General features: G+C 39.3%; 1 protein-coding gene across 12 annotated transcripts in view; it reads left to right on the top strand.

Annotated features, from left to right (window-relative positions):
* Nucleotides 1–9,333: 9,333 nt before the first annotated feature.
* LEKR1 (leucine, glutamate and lysine rich 1) overlaps nt 9,334–25,899 on the top strand; it is a 281,731-nt gene continuing 265,165 nt past the window's right edge. For 2 of the 12 annotated variants that reach the window (XM_077160861.1, XM_077160870.1), the window contains exons 1-3: nt 9,334–10,083; nt 20,420–20,505; nt 21,304–21,411. In XM_077160861.1, the coding sequence (XP_077016976.1) occupies nt 9,966–10,083; nt 20,420–20,505; nt 21,304–21,411 (312 nt within the window). In that variant the 5' untranslated portion in view covers nt 9,334–9,965. The other 10 variants (XM_077160862.1, XM_077160864.1, XM_077160867.1 and 7 more) reach the window with 10 other exon arrangements.

The raw sequence follows: 25,899 nt of genomic DNA on the forward strand, positions 1-25,899 counted from the left end.
GAAGAATTATGGAATATTTCACTTAAATATTCTTCAAAGGTTTTTGTAGAAATAATTCGTTTTAAAATAGCATAGGAATCTTTACTTAAGAAGTGAAATGATAAATTGTGCAGTGCAGAGTAAGCAGATTCCTTTATGTTTCATTTGCTTTAGGCCTATATGTTGAGTTACAAAATTAAATGCTTGATTATTATTAGGAACTATATTTTAAAAGGTGTTAATGTGGTTGTTTTTAAGCTCTTGTTTCACATTGATGCCAAGTTTGTTTTACATATTTATATATGCACACATTTTCAGGTTTTTATAAGTTACATTTAAACACTCATTTTTTTATAATCAAATCACACAAAGATCTAATTAACTCTGTCTCTGGAGTTCTTGAGCAATAATTATAGCTTCAAAGCATCAGGAGATTTAAGGTGTATGCAGGGTGGGGTCCATCCACCCAGCATTTCAAAACCACATGGTTCTTCAGGTCCTGTTGAGGCTCATCTATTTGCACATATCCCCTGCAGGAGTTTAGAGTAATCAGGTCACTATATCCTGACATTGCAGTCTCTACCACTCATTGTTTGCAGCATGACGTAAAGTCAACAGACTTCAGAGAAGTTAGCAACGGGGGAAAAGAGAGAAGCTTTAATCCCGAAGCTACCCCCAGGGTTCAGCAGGACCTATATCCTATATAAAATCTGATGTATCAAATCCTACAAATGAGCTCGGCTGGAAGGCTGAGCCCCGCCCGCCGTCTGACTATCATATTTGTCAGCAGCAATACAATACTGAGGCAGCCTGTTGTGAGTCCACAGTTCTTTCTGGTTGCTAAAATTGGAAAGGCAGGTCGTTGTTCTATCATTGATTTCTTTTTGCTGCAGAACATTTTACATAGCGTCATGCCTCAGCTGGTTTTCATTTACCTAGATATTAATTGGGCAAACCTGGAAGCCGACAGAGGTTGGTTCACTTCTTCCCTTGGCGTCTCCCCATTCCCTAAAGCTTTCTGTTTTGACAATCATAGTAGAGCAATGCTATTAAATATAACATGAAATACCATGTCAAGGGGCAAATGGGAGCTATTTGCCTGAGAACTCTGAGGAACAGTCACTGCTGACCCTACACTGCCTTTGTTCAAGTTAGAAAAAGGTGCCCTTTCCTGAGGTGGAAACAAAGCATATGGGTTGACAGGTGAACCTGGGATTGGAGTTCAGTACCTATTCACCTTATCTAAGGCACAAACTGACAAGTACATGGGGCTCTGCCAGAGGGGCACACACAGCATGAAGAGATAGCTGCGGTCATTATGAAAGATGAGAGTAACTTAAATATGGAAAATGATGGAAAACGGAAAGTATTGCATGGTTTTGTTTTATGATTTTTTTTTAAATAGAGAAGATTAGGTCAGTGATTAAGGACTGGAATCTACCTTCTGAGTTAAATCAAGACCACTTACCACTGTTCTATCCTGAATTCCCTTTCCGCTTCCTTTCCATAGAGCCCCTCTTTGATGTTTGCTGTTTTTTCTTTCCCTTCTCAGGCCCTCTACCAAAAACTCTGAACTAGGAAGGGTTTTACATTTATACAAAGATGCGGTTTGCATGTAAATACTGACCCCCAAAACATTTGAACGTTAAATAATCAGACAGTTTTGCCTGTTCACTGCTGTCTCCATCACCTAGAACAATGCTTGGCACACAGTAGGTCCTTTATATATATATATATTGAATGAATAAATTTCTAACCCTAGCCTTTCAGTCATTCAGCAGCAGGAAATTACAAGAATGCCCCAGACCTTCAAGATTCTACATATCAAGTTAGGAAAGTCATCAAAAAAATCCGTTTTCTCCTAGGCACTTCACAGACCAGAAGTTCCAGCTCTCTATAAATGTGAAAACCCATCACCATAAATACTACTAATACTTAATTATTATTTAAAGCTTCCATTACACATCCAGAAATAATTGATGAAGGACAACGAAGCTTCTAGAAGTCAAATAGTTTTCATATGGCTGCAGCTTCCCACACTGTACTTGATAGATTAAGTACAGATGAAAAAAAAATGGTGACAGTTGTCTTTAAACATTATTTTATAGTTTTGCAATTGTATTTATGGGTTGTCATAACAGTGATATAATATCTATAATAATTAAATACATAATCTTCCCCCCAAAATCTTAAAGAATCTGTGCAAGGAGTAATTTCCCCCACACCTCTGGTGAAGTATGTATGCATTATTTCCATCATGCTAGTATCTACAGAAGTTCACGACACTTTAGTTCACAGCCAACCATCACACAACATTGCCTATCCATTCATTCAAGCATGCATTCATTCAAAATATTCATCTGATGCTCTCTGCTAGGCACTTGAAAAAGTCCAAATCCTTATCTCCTTACTGAAATCACCTACAAACATTTTGTTTAAAAAAAATAACTCATAACAAATATTTAAAATTCAGAGTTGAAACTATTCTGCACTTGGGGTGATTAATTCTAATTGTTTCATACTGACATACCTACCAGTGAGTCATATACATAGTAAGGAAATTACTGAAATACAACTATTAAAGATATACCGCTCTGTCTCATATGTTGTGGGTGTTATTCATGTGTCCATTAACATAAGGTTTATTTCAGACATTCGTCTGGCAACGCTAAATAATTGTATTTTCTGTGTCTAATTATGTTTCCGTCGTGTTATTGAGTTTTTACAAAATGTTCAAGGTCATGAAAAGATGAATATAATGCCTTCCTGTGTCATGGACTGAATTTTGTTTTTTCAGTTAATTTGTCCTTTTAAGTGATCTTACTGTTTGTACCCGGAGTCTCTTAATGAATTCCTAATTACTTCTCTTGCCAAACCATGCCTCCAGACTTGATGGTATAAATTCCACGCACGCATAAGTAAGCTGTGTGCACCCCCTGTTAAACGGACTAATATAAACAAATTAAAGGCACATTTTAACGACTTTTGAGTTCCATGTTACGGTGGTTTTTAAACAGTTATCTCCTTTGCACAATGTATGACACTGATTCACAGAGGTAATTTTCACCGTGTGCCTTACAAGTTGTTTGGCTCACTGAAAGCCCCCTATGTCAGCTGCATTTTGAACGGTTTTGTTGTCTGGTTCTCCCCTCTCTCGTTACCCCCCTGGGTTAATTCTGACGTCCACCCCCGACGAGGGCCTGGAAGAGACAGATGCACCCCAAACTCCCGCCCCCCTGGCCGGCGCGCGGAACGGCTGCAGCCGCAGGGGCAGAGCCTGCGTCCGGCTGAGGCAGCGACTGCGTGACTCGCTGCATTTCGCGGCCCCAACCCTGTGGTTATTCAAACTGATCTCATCGCCGGTGGTCACGACACGCTCTTCCCCTTGCGTGCGCGCGCGGGCCGTAAGAGGCGCCAGGCAGCCCGCGTGCCCACCCCTGAACCTTCGTGCCGACGCGTCCGGCTTCGCGCGGCCCGCCAGGCGGGAAGCCCAGCCTTCTTGTGAGTAACGCCCCCGTTCTCATCCTTCAAAAAAGATGGCCCTCACACGTCAACAAATAAAACGTACCAAGCGTTGGCCTTCACCCTTTGCAGCCTGTGGGGGGCCCTACCCCTAACTGCCCCCGGCGCACAGGTGCCGTCTCTCCACCTCTGAATTCCGGGAAAGGGGCTGGATCGCAGGGGTTAGTCGCCCGGCAACGAAACTCGCTTCCCGCGCGCCTCGGGTGTCACCGCGCGCCCCGGGCTCTGGCGTCCCGGAACCGCGGTTGAGGCGGGGCGGGCAGGGCGGAGCGGAGTCCGCCCGCGCGAGGCCTCTTCCTTCGAGGCCTTCCCCGAGCGAGCGGGCGCGAGACCGCACTGCATCCGCCTGCCCGCCGCCACTTTGCCGTAGCCGCTCGACCCGGGATGGTCCGACGGTCGGGTCAGGCAGATCAAGCGGCGAGCAGGCGCCAAGGAGGCCAAGGAAGTCGAGAAGGGTCTACCGGGCGAGACCGCTGCCCCGCCTGCCTCCCTTTCCTCCTTGTTCCGCAGCCAGAAAAGTGTTTGCTTCCCTACATTGGCGATGGAAACTTTTCAGTGTTAAGATGTGGGCATCATCCGCTCTGGCGACATCCAGCGGAGGGCGCGGGGCCGTCGGGAGCCCGGCGGAATCTGGAATTCCGTCGGCTGATTGCAAGGCAGGGTCGGCACGCGAGGTGGGCTCCGGGCCCTCCAGGCAGCACGGAATGTGCACGAAGGCGGCGGGGGCGGGGCCCGTCCGGAAGCCCGGAATGTGCACGAAGGCGGCGGGGGCGGGGCCCGTCCGGATGCCGGCACGCAGGCAGCGGGAACGCGGGGGATTGCGTGACTCGCCTGCCAGGCGGCCGCACGCACTTCGTGCCGCGGACGGCCCTCCCCGACCTGGCCTGCCGCGGTCGCCGCGGGCGGAGGGTGGTGCAGGTGCTAGAGGGCGGCGCCCGGTTCCACTTTTACAACCCCAGCGGGGAGAAGAGTCACGCTATATTTGTGGGACTGAGAGTGAGTTCACCGGGGCGTTTCGTTATCAGAACGTGAATAACACTCGGTAATAAAACCCGCGCAGACAGGATGCACTAGAGGAACCGGGAACCAGAGCTGCTCTATCACTAAGCAGTTATGCCGGGGAAACTCTCTAAGAAAAGGTTTAAATTGAGAGGCAGGAGCACAGGTGCGGTTCGCGTGACAAGTTTACACAGCAAGGAACCAGAGCAAGGACAGTGAAACGATCAGGCCGGTGGCTTTGGGATGCACATTTTGACTGCTCGTGATTCTGTGCATGCTGCTATTCCTTCTAGAAGTTTTCTTTGCAGTGCTTTGTTTTAAAATCAGAGGTTCTGATCTCCCTGGCGTACTCACTAAAGAGACTTTTTAAATATGATGACTCAAAAGCCCTAGGTCGTTTTAAAAAGGTAACCACCGTTATGAGACGACAGGATTTAAGTTACATTCCAAGATCATGAGCGAAAAGTGTTTTTTGCCCAGATATCTATTTATATGATTAAAATGTTTGTAGATTTGTAGATAAATCAAGGTTGGAGGGCAAAACAAAAATGTTAACCCCAAGACAAGTTAACGTACAAAACCATCCCAGTCAACTGAAAGCTCTTGAAAACGCCACATCAACTTACTTTCAATTTATTTACACTTCATTTGATAGATCTATGCTCTCATTTACTACTCTTTTACCTTTAGGTACTGACACACACACATCTTTATTATCGAAGAAGAGAAGTATTCTCCTGGGTAAGATATCTGCCACAAACTTCTGGGAAGCCTTTTCAGAGTACAAGTGTTCTGTATTCAGCTTAGCACGTGTGCAAAGAGAAAGCAAAATTCACTGTCTAATTTAAAAATTTTCCCCTGGCTAACTCTGATTCTTACTTAAGTGCATGTAGTAAATGTTTATTTTGTCTGTCCAGCACCCATTCCTTTGGAAACAGAACTGCCTCTCCTAATAGGTTTTGCTTCTGCTTTCATCTTTTAGACGTTTAATTAGAAAGGGAGGTATCATTGTGTATGCCCTTGCCCATTTGGTCCCCACAGCTTTTCAAGAGGCATCGATCTAGCTGAAACTGAGCTAGTCATGGTTCCTGACTCCTCCTAGCCTCTGTGATTTGGCCGAGAGATTGATGTGTAGTTCAAGCTGTGCCAAACAAAGTTCTTTGCGAGAATTTTTCTAACTGGAGGTTAACACGAGGCCCCTGGCTTCCTGTTGGTGGCAAAACTGGACCATTAGCCACCACTGCCCAGCCGTGTTGTTAAGACTGTTGGTGGTGAAAGAGAATGGAACCAACGTTCATGAAGGGCAGAGGCTCTAGATGGCATTCCAGAGTTCCAATATCCAGTGTCTGCAGCTCCCAGAGCAGTCCTGGTTCCTGTGTCTTTACAGCCTGATTATCCAGCTCTTCTATTGATTCTTTGAGCTACCTTAGCATTCTGACTAATAAAATACACATTTATAGAAACAATGAACAAAATGTATATGTGGAATACTATTTTTAACTTGCTTTTTTTTTTTTTTTCAGAACAGTCTGTTGGGGCATTCTACACCATCAAAGAACTACATCATTTCTAACAGCTAAACAATACTTTTGTTTGGATACATTTATTTCACATTTTGGTATTTCCAATTTTAAAAAATATAAACAAGACTGTGATGAATACTGACTGTATATGCTTATACTCCTACTCTCTCTTAATGAGAAGATAAAACTTTTGAAGCTTCTGACAACCTTCTTCTAGAGTCTCTCTGGTCAGAATTGGGTCATAGGGAACGGGGTTAGAAAATTGGCCTACTCTGAGCTCACTCTTGAAGTTGGGCTGCTTCACGGGTGCTGGGTGGTGGTGATTGGGGGGTGGGTAGGGGAGAGGTTGGAGGTAGGGATGGAGAGGTCTGGATTCTTGAATAAAAGAAGGGAGACAAAGTGTCCAGTATAAAACAATTTTGAACATTTTAAGGTGTTCAGTACATAATAAATGTTCTAATTTTTTACTCTTATAGCAAGCAATGCATAAGAATGCTGGTTGCTCTACACCCTTGTGAATGAGGACTACAGTAATTAATCTTTTTTACCCATTTAAGAGATCTGATAGTAATGCTTGGTATTTTTTTTTTATCTGTAGTTTGTAAGAGAATATCAAGATGATTCACAACTCCTTATATAATAGTATTAAACATATTCTATAATAAAGATATAACAGAATGACAGGAAAATTGCTGTAATTTCTTACCTATAAATTTAGTACCTACCTACAATTATAGGCACAGAAACATGAACTTCATCTCTGTAGAGGTAGAATGAAATCACTTCTGCCAATCATTTATCAAAACAAATGTAATTTAGGTTCTTAGATGCTTCATTAGAATCCTGTGGAAATCTCAGAAATAAAAAAGCAATAGTTTCATTGCACAAGCAAATAATAAATTCTGTAAAAGTTGTTTTTAAATGCATCAGGCAGTTATCAATTTTGAGTCTTTGAATTCATTAGCATTTATTAAGTGCTGATTATAGGCCAGATATTGGATGCTACACGTTTAATGAAAATAATTTGGGTAATTTACATTGCAGATCATTTTCTTAAAGAGGTCAGTACCACATTTCTGAGCATCAGATTCATTAGAAGAGCTTTAATTTGGTGTCATTAGAATGTTATTCTTTTATGTATGTGTTTAAAAACACATCCATGTAACATATTAAGTTATATTTGGCTCAAAGTACAATTTCTTATCAGATAGTAGATCATAAGGAAATATATTTACAAACATCAAAGATTTTTTTATAGTGCTTGATTTTTGATATTGAAAGTAGATTTTTATCATTTAGAGGTCTAACTTTCTCTGGAAATTTTGTTCAATAATCATATTCTCAAAGCCAAAAAGAATTGAGTGCACAATTTATTCCTGTGCAAATGACAAAGTATTTGAACTCCTAGAGAGAAATGCTATTTAAGGATCATGCCCTTTATTTTATTAGGTACTCAAGTTTACACTGTACATATGGTGGATTATAAAACACCATGAACATGCACAGTATTTTGTGGTTAAAGCCACCTCCAGACCAGAGTTATTTGAGGTTCGAAATATGTAAAGCAGCTTTAAAAAGCAGTTTAAAACTTTGTTTATGGCCACTTAAAAGAAAAAACACAGTATTAAGAAATAAAATCCAAACCACATATTAGCAAGAAGAAAATGTGTTGTGGTAAGGACAACGAAGCAAGTACCATGTGGTACCTTATAGCTGACCTTTTTTTTTGGAAACCGGAAGCTTTTCAGGAAAAGTTATGAAGAAAATAAGTCTAAAACAAAGTTAGCTTTGCATAATTAAATGCTTTTTCGACATTTACACGTGTTATTAATCCATAGTACATTTATGTGCTTTTGGGTTAGGCCATGTCCTTGGCCACTTCCATCATTTGGGTGAAAGTAAAATTAAGTAGAATCTGACTAAAAACTATGTTAGGAAGCATTCTCAGTTAAAGGAGACATTGAATATGAAGTGCGTGGCAAATAGGAACAGCTTAATAAATGTTAGCTTTTAAAAATTCTGCACTTGCATTGGATGGAACCCAGAAACAGCAATATAAGCTTCCAAATGGGAGGCCTGTTGCAACTATTTTTTTTTTCCAATTTTAAGAGGATGGGGTTGTATTGTGTTCTTCATGGGAAGAAAATGAAGTTGGGCCTAACACTGTAATTTTGCATTGCTCCGTCTGCACAATTCTGAGCTCACTTAGCAATCTTGGATAGACTTCTGACTTGCAGATAAAGTACTTCTCTCCCACATGCTTTTCATGGAACTGGGGGAAGGGGAATGGAGGGGGGCGTAAAACTACTTACCTAAATGAATGACAATGTCCTGCTGGATAAATATCTTTAGGTAAATTAATAACAGAAACAAAAGCACAGATACTGTGCTATCATAAATGTTAATATTACAACATAAATGTCTGAAGACCATGTAGAAAGCACTAGTTTTACAACTACCAATTTATACAGTATTCTACAAGCATTTTTGTTTTTAAGGAGTCACTGACCCACAGGGGAAAAATAATAATAAAAGGTCACAAAAGTTAAAAGGAACTTAATTGATTATTAGTGGATTTTCTTTTTTAGAGTCACAGTAAAAAGTGGAACTGATTTAAAAATTAAAAACAGGATAACACAAAAGTTTATTCAATATGCCCAATTATAGGAGTATTTAAAATACATATTTTCCCTCCAGTATGGCCAGTAATTGGGTGGAGAAAAGGAGATTAACAAAAAGGGAAAGAAGAGAAACCTGGAAAGGGAGTTAGCGGGGGTGGGAGGGATACTGAAAGCACCAAGAACCAAGAAAACACACAGGAGAGAGGCTTGGGGGCTACTTAAATTTTGTTTTGTTTTGTTTTTTAGATCCACTTTCTGCGTTGTTCAGGAATCAACTCTTTTTACTCAGGAAATTCTTGAACTGCTGTCCAACAAAACTTTCTACAATGACAAAAATGTTCTATATCTGTGCTATTACTGTAACCACTTGTGGCTATTGAGCACTTGAAATGTGGCTAGTGTAACATAACAACTAGATTTTTTACTTTAATTTTAATGAATTTAAATAGCCACATGTGGCTCCCTTATTGGACAGTGATGTTCTAAAGGAACATTTACATAGGAAGAAAAATTGGTCTCAAGTGTAATGTGCGGATGAACAAGCATATCAAACCACAGAATGAATACAGCTTTTCAGCTGGATTGGATGTTCCCCCATCCTGAAAGTATTTCCTTTCCTTATCATATACACAAGGTACTCAATAAATATTATTATTGCTAATAATCCAATTACTAGCTATACTGGCCTCAGAACAGAAAGATTGTGTTTTAGGTGTGCAACTCCTGTCCCCAATTAGGTACTGAATGGCTCTGGATGAACTATTTTGTATCTGAATTCCCACTGTTACAAAGTGAGCACAGTTCTCCTACACTGTCCCTCAAAGAAACACTTTGAGGTTGAATAGCTCTGGAAGTTTTCTATAATTCTCAAGCATGCTGTTCTTTGACCACTTGCATGGCTGCCCTCTGTTCCCCACAGTCCTTTCTTCAATCCCCTAATTTTTTTCCGGATAAGGAAAGAAGCGCTTTTTAGAGAATGGAAATAGAAAATCGCTGTCAGGCCAGGGAGTACAAATACCAGGCAGGGGAAGTGTACGGGTACATCTGTCTCCTAGATTTCAAGTTCTCTGAGGAATGGGCTTTAAAGAAGTGTTTCTATTTCATGACATTTTCATTAATAATAGCTATCAGTCAGCAATGTGACTACTATACCAGTACTGTATCATTTGATCACTTCTCTAAATCTACAGGTTTTACTAATTAATTTTCTTTGTATTTACTCAACTTTACTTCATTCGGTATTAACAACTTTCTTTATTTCCCGGATAGGGAGCCATGTTTTCTTTGGTTCTTGGAAGAGCTGCATTTTGGACCTTATGTAATGCTCAAAAAAGGAGGGATCTGGATTATGAATGAATCACCTGCTAATCATACCAATGGCCCCTTCCGTCTTCGTCACAGAGCATCACCCTATCATGGAATGCAGTGCTTGCCACATAGTAGGTCATCAATAAATATGTTTTACGAATGAATGTATGAATGAATGAAAGTCACGTGTAAGGGTGGGCAGCCTGTTATAGTGTGTACCAGAAACCTAAAACTACCTTTCAAAGTCCTTCATCTTGACTACTTTTGAACTAGGATAAAATTTTTATCAACGCCTTCCCAACTAACTTGCCCTCGCTGCAATGCCACAAACCAGAGCCTGCCTTTACACCACGGCTTCTACACGGCATATCTCCTCTTGCACTCAAGAACAGTAACTGCCCACTGCTACGTCCACCTCCCAGGCGCTAGGGCAGGCAGTGAGAGGTACAGCGCCCTCCTTCAGCACCTCCACATGGTTGGGGACGTCTTCCTCCATTTCCGCAGCCGCTACCAGAACCCCAGCCCGCCATCCCGCGAACCCCTTTCCTCCCTCTCACAGCAGTCTGGGTGAGAAAAGCTCTTTCCTACGGGCCCCGCCGAAAGCTTTACCGCTCCCCCGGGTGCTTTCGGCTCCGGGCAGAGGAGGGTACACCGCTTCGCGTCGGTGGGCGGCGTGGGCCGTGACGTCACCGCGCCCTGACGTCAGGCCGACGTGCACCGCGGTCTCCGGGGAGACCGGGAAAGCCGTTTCGCACCCCGCGGAGTCGAGGTCTAGGTGAGAGACAGTGGCGTCCCTAGACCCTCGGATGACGCGGTTCCCTGGCCCGCAGTTCCGGAGTGAAGGCGGGCTCGCACACCGGGGAGTGGGCGGGAAAGCTGAGTCGCGACGCCCAGGGCTAGCGAATGGGTCTCCGCGCCTCGTCCCCGAAGGCGTGCTCCTCTCGGCCTCTGCCGGGTTTCTGCAAGTTTACCGGGCCCAGATCATCCCTTAGCCCTGGAGCGCGCGGCTCTGCCTCTACCCCGCGTGCTGCGCTTTCTGCCGTGGCAGGTCCCGAAGGAACGAGGTTAGAAAAGGACAGATTTCAAAGCCCTTCCAGAAGTTTTGATTGGCCTTCTAGTTGGTTTCTGTTTGGAGAATTCCAAACAGAATTTTGGAATTCTCTCTTCAGGAAATGGTTAGGACAGCATGAACCTCCGCGTCACCTGCCCCTGACTTGCCCATTGTGGTCCATTCACGTCAGGGGGAATGGTTCTTTCTTTACGAAGGGCCTGAAAACTGAACTTGATTTAATGACCCAGTTTGGCAGTAGTTTGAGGAAGGGACTCGGAAGTGAACAATCCAGGATGTTTCTGCGTTTTTGACATCTTTCTAGTAATCTTGGCACGCAGGTTCGCAAATAGCTTTGCTGCCAGTTATCACCGGTGTGTAAAGTGAAAGAATAAAAGGGATTAATTTTGATAAAATACGCGAAATAATGTAAAAGTAAGTTTAATAATATCCACATTATGGGAAAGACCCGCCTCCCCCCCCATTCTTGAGTAACCTGTTTGTGAATCCATCCACCGTTCCTCTAATGTGTGTATAAATCGTTTTAAAGGCTAAATAAGCCTCCTGCCCAACTAACAATTCTTTTCTTTAGATACCAGAGACACTTTAAAATGTAAGCATCAAGGAAGATAGCGCCCCTCTCGTGCTGTGGGAATATAGACGCTTTCTCCAAGTTGTAAACATCTAGTTGTCATGTTTCTTCGAACAAAGCTAATTAGTTAGCACAGATGCTGCCCCAATTACCAGGTGAATTTAAGGTGGACTGTATTGGAATATATAGTAAACGGTGTTGTCAAGTCCTCTTTTGTGAGGATCAGTTACGTTTTACTTGAGAACATGTATGTAAAGAATCGTATCTGCTTGGCTATATAAAAAGGATGGGGGGCGGGCCACGGTAGCTTACGGGGCAGAGCTCTCACCTGCCATGCTGGAGACCCGGGTTCGACTCTGGTGCCTGCCCATGTTAAAAAAAAAAAAAAAAAAGGATAGGACTTTCTGTTTTTGTAATCTCATAGTGGGTTACTTGTGATGGTAGTCTGGTTTAATGCTTATTCAATCATAAAATTGTCTTCTTTCTACATTATGAAGAGCATTTTCTGAGTTGGCAGGATATTTTTTTAACATTAAAATAATGTTATTTATTATACAGTTCATATTTGAATTTTACGAATGTCTAATGTTCTTTATAACAACAACAACAACAATAAATTGACCCAGTATTACACGTGGCATTTGGTCATTATGTCTCTTTAGACTCATTTATTTTGGGACTGTTTTTCAGCCTTTTTTTTTTTTTTTTTTGTCTTTTATGACATTCATTTGAAGAGTTGAGAACAGTCAGCTGTTTATAGAATGTCCCTCAATTTGGGTCTGTCTGATGTTTCCTCCTGATTAGATTCAGGTCATGTTTTGAGTGTGAATACTTCCTGAGTGATGTTGTATTCTTTTTTAAAAATTTTTTTATTCATACCTTCTACAGTCCATCCAAAGTGTCCAATCATTGGCTCTCAATATAATCACAGAGCTCTGCATTCATCACCACAATCTATTTGAGAATATTTTCAGTGCTCCAAAATGAAAAACCCATAACCCTTATATATCCCTAGTAGTGACACAGCACTGGTATGGTATCTTTGTTACAATTGATGAAAGACTACTACAACAATTCAGTTAACTATAGTCCATAGTTTACATTATGTGTATTTTTCCCGTATACCACCCTTTTATAATAGTGATGTACATTTGTTCAAGTTCATGGAAAAACATTCTTATATTTGTACTATTAACTGCAGTCATCATCCATAACAGCGTTCACTTTGTTATACAGCCCCATGTTTGAGCCTCTAGCTTTCCTTCTAGTGACACACATGAGCCTAAACTTACCCTTTCAACCACAATCACACCCATAATTCAGCGCTATTAGTTACACTCACAATAATATGTTACCATCACCTCCATCCATTTCCAAAGCTTTACAATTAACCTTATTAAAAATGCTGCACAGGGGGGTGTGAGGGTAGTTCAGAGGTAGAATTCTCACCTGCCAAGCAAAAGCCCTGGGTTCCATTCCCGGTCCATGCCCTTCCCAAACAAACAAACAGACCACCAACAAAAACAAACAAAAAATTCTACAAAAATTGTCCTGCAATAACAGGATACTCACATGGAAAGGAATGAAATGTGACCCCACCATACAGTATGCAAAAAAAAAAAAAAATGCTGCACAAATTAAGTATCAGGTTCCCATTCTCTACCCTCATTCTATCTCCTGCTAACCTATACTTTAGATTTTAACTCCATGAGTTTACTCATTATAATTAGATCATATTAGTGAGATGATATAATATTTGTCATTCTGTCTCTCATTTATTTCATTGAATACAATGTCCGCAAGTTTCATCCATGTTGTCACACACATCAGGACTTCATTCCTTTTACAGTTAAATAATATTCTATCATATGCATACCACATTTTGTTTATCCATTCATTGTTTGATGGACACGAGTTCTATCTTTTGGCAGTTGTGAATAAAGCCACTTTGAATATTGGTGTGCAAATGTCTGCTTATGTCCTCGCTTGGAGTTCTTCTGAGTATATGCATAGTAGCAGGATTTTGGATCATATGACAATTCTATACTTAGCTTTTTGAGGAACTGCCAAACAGTTTTCCACAGCGATTATACCAGTCAACATTCCCACCAGCAGTGAATAAGTGTTTCTATTTCTCCACATCCTCTCTAGTACTTGTAGTTTTATATTTTTTCAATCGTGACCATTCTAATGAAATATCTCATTGTGGTTTTGACTTGCATTCCCCTAGTAACTAATAATGCTGAGCATTTTTTCCTGTACTTTTCAGACATTTGTATTTCTTCTCTGGAAAAGTGTCTATTAAAGTCTTTTGCCTATTTTTAAATTGGGTTGTTTTTCTTTTTATTGTTGATTTTTAGGATTTCTTTATATATTAAGGCTATTAAAACCTTATTTGATATGTGGTGTCCAAATATTTTCTCCCATTGAGTAGGCTATCATCACTTTTTTGACAGAGTCCTTTGAAGCACAAGAGAATTTAATTTTGATGCTGTTCCATTTATCTATATATTTCTTACATTGCTTGTGCTTTGGTTGTCAAATTTAAGAAACCACTGTCTACCACAAGATTTGAAGATGCTTCCCTACATTTTCTTTTAGGAGTTTTATGGTCCTTGCTCTTCTATTTAGGTCTTTGATCCATTTTTAGTTCATTTGTATAAAAAGTATGAAATAAGGCTCTTCTTTCATTCTTTTGGACATGAAGATCTAGTATTCCCAGCACCATTTGTTGAAGAGACTGTTATGTCTCACTTGAGTGGATTTGGCAGCATTGTCAAAAATCAATTGATTATAGATGTGAGGGTCTGTTTCTGAACTCTCAATTCAACTACATTGATCAGTATATCTCTCCTTAGGCCAGTGCCATGCTGTTTTGACCACTGTAGCTTTGTAATATTCTTTAAAAGTCAAGAAGTATGAGTCCCCAACTTTGTTCTTCTTTTTCAACATGTTTTTGGCTATTCAGGGCCCTTTTTTGGGGGGGAGGGGCGAGGATCCTTTGTTGTATGCTAATATATTTTAATCTCTTCTGTTGTGGCTTTTATTCTCATAAGTTCTGTTAATTTTTTTTTTGGCATGCTTTCAAATTCTTCTTTATGCTCACCTACTGTCTTCTTAATATCTTTTATACCTTTTGCCATATTTTCCTTTATATCTTTGAATTTATTAGTGGGATTTGTTTAAACATCATTGATTAGCCATTTCAAATCCTTGTCTCGTCTGAAGTTTAAATTTGTTGATTTGGGCTACATATTACTGTTTCACAGTATGGCTTGTAATTTTTGCTGGTGTCTAGGCATCTTATCTTATTCTGGAGGTCAGTTTTTCTCTCTTGCTTTTCTTGTTGATTGGTTTTGTGCTAAAGCCCTTCTTTGACACTTAGTATAATTTATTCTAGACCTTTAAAATAGCTTGTCTTTAACTAATCAGATTTTTCAGCTCTTATTCATCTTATTCTTGTCCTGTATATATGGTACAATTTTTGAGATTGCGGTATTTGTGTAATATTTTCAATACATCCCCACCTCCCCCCAGAGAAAGTGTCCTTTCTTTCATCTGCTCTTTCTCTGGGATTGTTGATCTGTTCTTTTGGTTTTTGTTTTGCCATGTGCCTGCAGTATATGGTGCTCTTCAGTCAACTTTTCTCCTCAGTCCTAAGTTGGTACTGTGCCTTTAATTATCAACCGACTCTGCCTCTCCTGGAGGTATGGTTTAGACAAAGGCTGCCAGCTGCTTTTGGTCAGAGCAGGTTGAAACCACTGTTCAGATCTTATATCCTGTGATCTGAAATCTCTAATTAAAAGAAGCAAACTGTGTGGGCCATGCCTCTCCCTTTCTTGGGGAAGAGCTACCCTTCAGTGAACTGTTCCCTGCCACCCAAAAAGACAATGTGTCTCTATTCAGCCCTATTTCCTCACCTACTGGGAGCAGGGTTGAAACAGAGGCTGCAGGCTTCTCTCTGTTCTGGAAGAGTGAAACAGAGGCAGTCCTTGGACCTGAAACCCAGTAATCTGAATTTGCTAATCAAAAGTTGCACTCAGTACCTGGCTATGTCCCCCTCCCTGTTCTTGGGAAAGAGGACTTCTATTTGCTGCCAAGAAGTGGCTTCCAAGGAAGCCTGCTGTGCCAGTAAAGGGATAGGCCCCCCCTTTACAGTATGGAGAGACCTACTCACAGCTCTTCACTGTGGTTGTTTCTTCTGCTTTTCCCTGGATGGTTTATGAAGTTCTTCTGGACTCTGGAGCCCCCAAACAGTTGTTTCACACAGTTCCTGGCTGATTACTAGCTTCCCTCTGGGATGAACCGAATCCTACAGCTCCCTATTCCACCGTCTTTACCTAGAAACCTCTTTCCAGGAGATTTTATTTTAAAATTTTCTTCAATAATTGGAAGATGCTAGTTTCTCCCCTTGGTATAGAAAGGCCACAAAGTTGGAATAGATTAAAAAACCATGAAGTTAGTAAATAAAAAGAGTTGCACTTGTGCCTTGTTTACAGTGTTACTCAGACCTATGCTTTCAAGTCAAACTTTAGAAGGAGATTTAGTTGGTAATTTTAGGTAAAATTTTACTCCCAATAGAGTTTAAGATGATACCCATTTTATTTTACTTATGGTGAGTCTAGAATAAAATGTAAGAAATTAGAGAGATGAGCCTTCTGTCCATTTGCCATATCACCATGGCAGTGTGCCTAATGACAGATTATTATACAGGCCACTTGGACTTGTATTGACATAGTTAACCCCAGTTTTAACTATGCGAAACACATACACAAACCTATACACACTATATTGTGTTATATGTGGGAAGATGTCCCATTAGTAGTTTTGTTTTAAACAGCAACATGTTAAGATGAAGGTCATTTTTACTAATATAGGGGATGGGGACTCCTTTCTCCTCCCAATGGTTGCACAATTTACAATAATTGTACACTAAAGCACTTACTGTCAACTACATTTTCTCTGTCACCTTGACTTAGTTTGCTCTGATAGAATATTATACCTCTACAGTCTTTGTGAAAATCCAGCAGTGATTGGGCGGGTAACAGTAGCTCAGTGGCAGAGTTCTCACCTGTGTGCCAGAGACCCAGGTTCACTTCCTGGATCCTGCCCATGTCCCCCAAAAAAGATTCCTGCAGTAATCAAATGCAAACAAACTTGGGAAGCCTTCACCAATTTCCCATCCCCATTCAAAGATAAGACATTTTCCTTTCCTGAACTCCTAGATTTCTCTTGTCAATAACTCATAGGGTGTACGGGTGGTTCAGTGATACCTGCGATACGGGAGATCTGGGTTTGATTCTTGGTCCATGCACCCCACAGTCCCAAAGCAAAAACATAAAATCCTGATGTTCTCGCAAGGAGTAGAGGCCAGGCCGAGCCCTCGATCTTGGGGTTCACCCCTATGAAACTTATTCCTGCAAGGGGGAAGCTAAGCCTACTTATAATTATGCCGAAGAGTCTCCCCCAGATAACCTCTTTTGTTGCTCAGATGTAGCCTCTCTCTCTAAGCCATTTTGGGGGGTAAACTCACTGCCCTTCTCTCTACATGGGTGTTCTAGTTTACAACCTGCCAGAATGCAACAGAATGGGTTTTAAAAAGAGAAATTTATTAAGTTGCAAGTTTACATGTTCTAAGGCCATGAAAATGTCCAAATTAAAGCAAGGCTATAGAAATGTCCAATCTAAGGCCCAGGAAAAGATACCTTGATTCAAGAAGGCTGATGGAATTCAGGGTTTCTTTCTCAACTGGAAAGGTACATGGTGAACATAGTGACATCTGTTAGCCTTCTCTCCAGGCTTCTTGTTTATTTCTTTTTTCTTTTTTTTAATTTTTTTTTTTTCCAGACTTCTTGTTTCATGAATCTTCCCTGGGGACGTGGTCCTTCTTCATCTCCAAAGGTCTCTGACTGCATGGGCTGTAAAGCTTTTTCCAAAATGGTTCCCTCTTAAACGGTCCAGTAAGCAAACCCAACCTTGAAGGGTGAAGACACATCTCCATGGAAATCATCTTATCAAAAGTTACCACTCACAATTGGGTGGGTCACATCTCCATGAATAAACAAAAAGCTCTCAGCCAGCACTATTGAATGAGGATTAAAGAACATGGCTTTTCTGGGGTACACAGCAAACGCAGACTGTCACAGTGGGACATGATTCCCAAAGATGTAGAGAGCTCCCTGGCAACATGGGATAAGTTTCTTGAGATAAGCTGGGACCCAGCATCATGGGATTGAGAAAGACTTCTTGACCAAAAGGGGAAAGAGAAATGGGACAAAATAACCTTTCAGTGACTGAGAGATTTCAGACAGAGTCGAGAGGTTATCCTGGAGTTATTCTTATGCATTATATTGATATCCCTTTTTTAGTTTGTGGTGTATTTGGAGTGGCTAAAGGAAAGTACTTGAAACTGTGAACTATATTCCAGTAGCCTTGATTCTTGAAGATGATTGTATAATGACACAGCTTTTACAGTGTGACTGTGTGATTGTGAAAACCTTGTGTCTGATGCTCCTTTTATCCAGGATATGGACAGATGAGTAAAAAAAAAAAAAGGTTTAAAAAATAATTAGTAATAGAGGGGGATAAGGGGTAAAAAAAAACTGGGTAGATTGACATACTAATAGTCAGTGAGAGGGAGGGGTAAAGGTTATGGGATTTATGAATTTTTTCTTTTTATTCCTTTTTCTGGAGTGGTGCAAATATTCTAAAAGTGATAACGGCGATGAATACACAACTATGTGATGATTTTGTGGGCCATTGTATACTTTGGATGGACTATGTGTATGAAGCTATCTCAGTAAAAATATATTTAAAAATATATGTATATATATATATTTTTAAAAAGTCAGAATGGGCATTGTCTAAAAGATCCCTATAGATTGGGAGAAGCATCAAAGGAGAAGGAGGAGGTATAACAGAGAGAATAAGATTTGGCAAGCAAGTCTGACTGCTGAATCACTATATTAATATTCCTTCTAGTTTACAGTGTTTAGGAGCAGCCAGAAGAAAAAACCTGAGATGATGGAATAATAGCCCATGACAAATTCTGGGATCTGTTCTGTAACTACTTGTTGAAGTGTGCTTTGAAAATTATTGCTTTTTTCTTTGTTTGCTTTGTATATATATATTATATTTTATAATAAAAAATGTTAAAAAAAGAAAAGTCTAGATTATCAAATGTAGTGTTTGTTCAGATAATGAGATTAAGTCAAGTAACTTGATTTAAATGAGACAAAAACTCTCAAATTAAGTAATGACAGTGGGTAATTGAGTGGAAGCACCTTTATCACAGAGTTCAGTGGAGTTGTGGGCCTTATCACACTTCTCTGCGTGTGTGTGGAAAAGAAGATGGATGATTCTCAGCAACTTCAGTGAAAAGTGAACTCTGCATCCTGGGAGAGAAAGGCGAGAATGCAGCAAGGTGCCATGAAATGGGCAGGCTGACATCTTGCCAGTAGAGTCTCGGCCAAGATGGAAGATGCCTTGTGGGGCCTGCCTGACCTCTTCCCCATACCATCCCAGGCAACCCTGTAGTCGCCCCCCATGTCCTGATGTGGCAGATCTGGTCCACCAGTGCCGGCTGCCATGGGGTGAGGGTGATCTGAGCTTGTTGGCGACCCTTTAGCACAGAGCTTCTCGAGCTGCATGGTGAAGTGTTCAAGTTCTAGTCTGTCATGGACTGGATTTCACTGTAGAATATGATAAAAATGAATAACTAGAAATGAAAAAAAAAAAGATTAGTTAGAAGGAACTACTTGAAATAGTTGAACTGTAATCCAGTAGTTTAGCTTTTATCTTGTGATTGTGTGATTGTAAAAACCTTTTGACTGACAGTCCCTTTATCCAATGTATGAGTAGTTGAATAATAAAGACAAAAAATAAAAACAAAACCAAAACAACACAGCAAAACTCATGGCTCCCAGGCTTCTGCTCTGCTGTGAAATTGTGTGCCACCTTACTCTGCTGCACTGTCCCCAAATCTCTCTCTCTCTGTGTATCTATCTATCACTCTATATTTGTTTTTCTATCTAGCACTGTATATTCCTCACTCATGAAACTGGACAGCCTATTCTTTCTCCTCCTTTGGGAAGGATTTATAAAAAACAACACTAAGTTTAGGAGCACACAGTCATCCTGTGTTGTTTTATGAAAGTGGTGATAGACTTTTATTTTGGTTTGTTTTCTTAGAAAATGATATTCTATTATAAGTGAAATGTCTGTATTAAAATTACATAAATTCCATCTTAGCTACAATTGACACTTCTTATGTTTTGCAACTTTTCTTTTTTAGGGCTTATATATCAAATTTAATTTGGTAACTAAATATTTTTTCTGTACTACAATTATGGTCTGTATGCTGACTTAAAGTCATTTAAATTTTTTCATTTAAAATGACTTTAAGTCAGCATACAGACCATAATTGTTTTTCTTATCTGCTGTATTAAAATACTATAGATATTTTTAGCTTTTCATAAAATATATTGATTAAAAAAACAAATAAAATAAAAATAATTATTCTCTATTTACAAAACAAATAATGAGCAGTAAACTACTATGAAATAACTATTAGACTATGAAGTTCTAAAGAAAGATAAAATATCACTTTTAACTCAGCAGGATTCCTCTATAGTTCTTTTCTCTTCTATTGGCTTAATACTGGCCTAAAATTCCAGTTGTACCTTCTAACTCAATGTTGATGTACCATCTGCTATAACAGTTATCCCAGTTTCACCCCCCCAGTATTCCCAAGAACTTATAAATGACCTTTTAATTTGAATTTGCTTTGTTTTATTTCAATTCTGACTATTGCCATCCATATTTTTAGATTATTTTACTTCAGAGTTCCTTATATTTTGGGAAATTATGGATCGCCACATTCCCATGCATGCTTTACCTGAAGAAATCCAAAAGGTATGACATTGTGTTTTGTTGTTAAATAATAGCATTAGAAATATTTTAGCAGTTACATAATTTGAAAACTTAGGAAAGTAAATTAAAGTTTGATATTTATTTTTGTCATGGGATCTGCAATGAAGTGGTAGAGTAGGGAGGGAAAATTCATAATGGACAGACTTGTAAAATTCAATTCAGGGCAAACAATATTTGCTTCTTTGCAAAAAGACAGATTTGTAACTCCAGCAAAGTATTTGTCCAGGTATTTACAGATCGCTTCTAAAAAGAAGGATCTAGCAATATCCTTATTTGTAAGTTTTAAATGACAATAAATTTTTAAGTCTCTCTTTCTCTCTGTAAGGGCCTATTTCAGTTTCACCTGCATTAATTCTCATCACTTACCATATGCCAGGCACTGTTGAAAGTCCTTTTTTATGTATCAGCTCATTTAATCTGGTTAATAGTAAATTTTTCTTTATAGTTTCTATCCTATTTTCCTCACCAGTTAACATTTGTCCTCAGGCAAAAACATTTCTCCCATATTTCATTTGGCAATCTATATGTTGTAAAATATCTCTTTGAAAACAATTGATTTAAATTGGGAGTTAAAATCGTCAACCTTAGGTAGCATTGCTCATTTGGGTTTTTTGGTTAATCTACAGTAAACTCTTAAAATTAACCACAAATACATTACATTTTAATTTACAAAATTACAGTCCACTCTCAGATATGCTTTTATCCAATCTTCCTGTTGCTTTGGACTATTATCATGCCGTTGATTTAGCTTGATGTTTATTGTTACTACCTGTCCTTTAGATTTATGTAAGCTGCAATCTAGTGGCACCTCTAAGGGAAGTCCAGTTACCAGAAAAGACCTTTGAAACTACTGCATTTAATTTACTTCACCTTTCCAGTTACTGCAAGGTAGTAAGTATAGAGAGAACTCAGCTATGCTTATGTGTGCCTATAAAATGATGCTCTATGTATTTGAAGACATGGGATGTCTTTCTTTTCCCTTGTCTGTTACTTCTATGTACTAGAGTAGATGTAGTAGAGAGTAAAAAAAAGTAATAAGAGTGATGCAAATGTTTTAAAAATAATTATGGTGATGAATACACAACTATGCGATAATATTGTGAGCCATTGATTATGTACCATATATGGATTTTATTTGTCTAAAGATTTCTTAATAAGAATATTATTTAGAAAAAAAGATCAAGTACTGGCATAAAGATAGATATACTAAAGAATGAAATTGAGAGCTTAGAAATAGACCCTCTCATCTATGGACAATTGATTTTTTTTTTTGCATGGGCAAGCACCGGGAATCGAACCCAGGTCTCCGGCATGGCAGGCGTGAACTCTCCCTGCTGAGCCACCATGGCCTGCCCTGGACAGCTGATTTTTGGCAAGGTAGCCAAGTCTACTCAACTGGGACAGAACAGTCTCTTCAACAAATGGTGCTTGGAGAACTGGATATCCATATCCAAAAGAATGAGAGAGGACCTTTATTTCACACTTTATAAAAAATTAAATAAAAAGGGAGGAAAAACCTAAACATTAGAGCTAAGATTATAAAACTCTTCGAAGAAAATGTAGGGAAGTATCTTAACTATCTTGTGATAGGAAATGATTTCCTGGAATTTACACTCAAAGCACAAGCAATGAAAGAAGAAATAGATAAATGGGATCTCCTTACAACTGAATACTTTTGCCCCTAGAGGACTTTGTCAAGAAAGTAAAAGGCAGCCTACTCAATGGGAGACAGTATTCAGAAACCACATATCTGATAAGGGTTTAACATCCAGAATATATAAAGCGATCCTACAACTAAACAACAAAAAGACAAGCAGCCTACTTAAAAAATGGGCAAAAGACATCAACAGAGACTTTTCTAAAGAGGAAATACTAATGACTCAAAAGCATATGAAAAGATACTTAACTTCACTAGCTGTCAGGGAAATGCAAATCAATACCACAGTGAGATACCATCTCACACCTACTAGAATGGCCATTATAAAAAAAATCAACAAAAACTATAAGTACTGGAAAGGATGTGGAGAAATGGGTACACTTAGAAACTGTTGGTGGAAAGTGTAGCTGCCCTGGAAGGCAGTTGGGCAGTTCCTCAGGAAGCTAAGTATAGAGTTGCTATATAATCCAGCAATCCCATTATTAGGTATATAATTTGAAGAACTGAAAGCAAGGACGTGAACAGACATTTGCACACCAATGTTTACAGTGGCATTTTTTTATGATTGCCAATATATAGACATAGTTCAAATATCCATCAACTGGCAAGTGGAGATGCAAATTGTGGTATATACATAGAATGGAATATTATACATCTGTAAGAGAGAATAAAGTCATAATGAATGCAACAATGTGGATGAACCTTGAGGACATTATGTTGAGCAAAATAAGCCAGAAACAAAGGACAAATGTTGTATGGTCTCACTAATATGAACTAAGTATAATGAGCAAAGTCTTAGAGTTAAAATTGAGAACCAAGATTATCAGGAGATAGAAAGAGAGTGTAGAGATCAGGAATTTGATGCTGAAGGAATACAGAATGTTTAACAAGATTGATTGTAAATATTCAGAAATAGATAGCACAATACTGTTTGATGGTAGCACAATAATGTAAGTATAATGAACAAAGATGAATGACAATATAACCATAAAGAAGGAGGCTAGAGGTATGTATGGCACCAGAAGGAAATATAGAGGATAAAAACTGTGACTGTAAAACTAGTGAAACCTCAAGGGGATGATGCTGGTGATTAATTGTACAAATATAAGAAAGTTTTTACATGAGTGAGAACAAATTAATGTCACCATTGTAAAGTGTTAAAAATAGAATGATATATAGAAAAAAATACAATTAAGGCAAACTCGTCTGTAGTTAACTGTACCATTGTAATATTTGTTCCCTAACGGTAACAAATGCAATATGCTAAAGTTAAATGTCAGTAAGAGGGGGATATAAGGGAGGAGTATGGGATTTTTTTTCTTTTTCTCTTTCTCTTTTTTTCTTCTTTCTTTGTGGAAGAAATGGAGATACTGTCATGTAGATTGTGGTGGTGAATGCATAACTATGTGTTTAAATGAGGAACCATTGATTGTATACTTGGGATGGATTGTGTGGTATATGAATAAAACTGTTTAAAAAATAAGCAGAAAGATACAAATGCTAGAGAAGATGTGGAGAGACAGTTATACCTTTTCATTCTTGGTAGGGAAGTAGAATGGTGCAGCCCCCCTGAAGAGCAGTGTGGCGGTTCCAAAGGAGGCCAAGTATAATGGTGCCATATGATCCCGTAATCCCATTACGAAGTATATACTTGGAAGAACTAAAACCAGGAGCATGACTAGACATTTGCAGCCTGATCTATATGGCAGCATTATTCACGGCTTCCAATTGATGGAGGTTGCCCAAGAGTCATTGACTAATGAGTGAAAGGGCAAACTGTGGTGTATACATAAGATGGAATACTGCATGGCTGCACAAAGGAATAAAGTTGTGAGGTATGCAATGAGGTAAATGAACCTTGAGGACGTTATGTTCAGCTAAACAAGCCGGAAACAAAAGGACAAATATAAATATAAACTAATTATAATGTGCAAACTCAGAATTAAATTTGAGAGCATAGGTTATCAGGAGATAAAATTTCAGCAGTAATTGGGCAAATGATGATTAAGAAGTGCAGGATGTTCAATAAGGCTCATTGCAAAGGTTCAGAAATGAATAGCACAATACTGTATGAAGATTAAGGCCTAGAATCTAAACCCTTACAGCAGTCACATTTATCCCTGAGTTTTAACTGTTATTTCTAAATTCTGAGATGCTGTGCTCTTTGTATATAACCTGCTAGTTCCTTGGAACTTTGGGTATCTGTATACACCTGAGACTCAGAGTTAGAGTCCTCCAGCTCTAAAAGTCAGCATTATTCCATATAGCAACTGTTAAAGAAGCTGAAAAAGGGATCAGATTTCAATTAGAGATATGAATGAAGCTAATCTGGTTATCTCAGAATGCAGGGTAAAGGATGATCTTGTCTGTATTTTACAATTTCACTTCTGTGTTTGACCAAACGAAAAGATGTTTATTTTGTCCAAAATTTAAATTTTCTGTAGCACACTACCTAATTTTTAAAAAATTTATTTATTAATTAAAAAATTAAAAACAAACAAAAACATTAACGTATCACTCTGTTCTACATATATAATCAGTAGTTCTCAATATCATCACATAGTTGCATATTCATAATTTCTTAGAACATTGTAGCACACTATCTAATTTAACCTGTCTTCTCAGTATATTTAAACAGCTTAATTACATGGAACCTAAAATAGGAAATGAGACCTTGTTATTCTGTACAGGTTAATGTAATTAGCCTGATACATTTCAGAGTATTTTGGGTAGAAAATTAAAAAGTATTTGCAAAGTCCTCTTGAAGGACTGGAGAAAAAACATGGAACTATTAAACTACCCCACCTGGAGAATTCTTGATATTTTCTCAATCATTAGGGACTCCAAATTTAATAAAGCTAAGCCCTTGATCTTGAGGCTTGCCCTTATGAAACTTATTTCTATAATGGCAAAGCTAAGCCTACTTATAATTATGCCTAAGTGTTACCCTCTTTTGTTGCTTAGATGTGGTCTCTCTTAATAAGTCAGACTCTACAAATAAAGTCACCACCCACTCCCCTATGTGGGATAGACTTCCAGTGGTGTAAGTCTCCCTGAAAATGTGTTTCATGGCCCCCAGGATTGAGTCTAGCCATGGCATTGTGGGATTGAGAATGTCTGCTTGACCAACAGGGGTAAACAAATGAAAGGAAATAAAGTTTCAGTGGCTAAGAGATTTCAAATAGAGTTGATAAATCATTCTGGAGGTTACTCTCATCCAAGCTTCAGCCAGATATTGTAAATTGCCACCATATGCCAAGCCCCAACCAACAGTATTCCTGAAAACCCTAAAGAATACTATGCCAGTTTGAAAATATTATGTACTCCAGAAAAGCCATGTTTTAATGCTGATCCAATCCTGCATGGCCAGACCTCTTGTTTAGGGTGGAAACCCTTTTGATTACATTATCCCCACAGAGATTTGACACTCCCAGTTGTGGGTGTGACCTTTTGGTTAGAGGGAGATGTGACTCCACCCATTCAAGATGGGTCTTGAATAATTTACTAGAGTCCTTTAAAAGGGAAAACTTTGGAGAAACTTTGGATACAGGTGTTTGGAGAGCAGTTGCTTCAGAGCTGACAGAGACACGGATGTTTGGAGATGCTTAGAGTGTTGACAGGGAGAGCAGATATCTAGACACAGGCAGAGCCCAGCAGACATCGCCATGTGCCTTTCCGTGAGATGCTAAGCAAGCCAGAACCTGCAGAGAGTTAAGGGA

This window comes from Tamandua tetradactyla, chromosome 5 (genome assembly GCF_023851605.1).
Source record: "Tamandua tetradactyla isolate mTamTet1 chromosome 5, mTamTet1.pri, whole genome shotgun sequence".
Classification (NCBI taxonomy): Eukaryota; Metazoa; Chordata; class Mammalia; order Pilosa; family Myrmecophagidae; genus Tamandua; species Tamandua tetradactyla.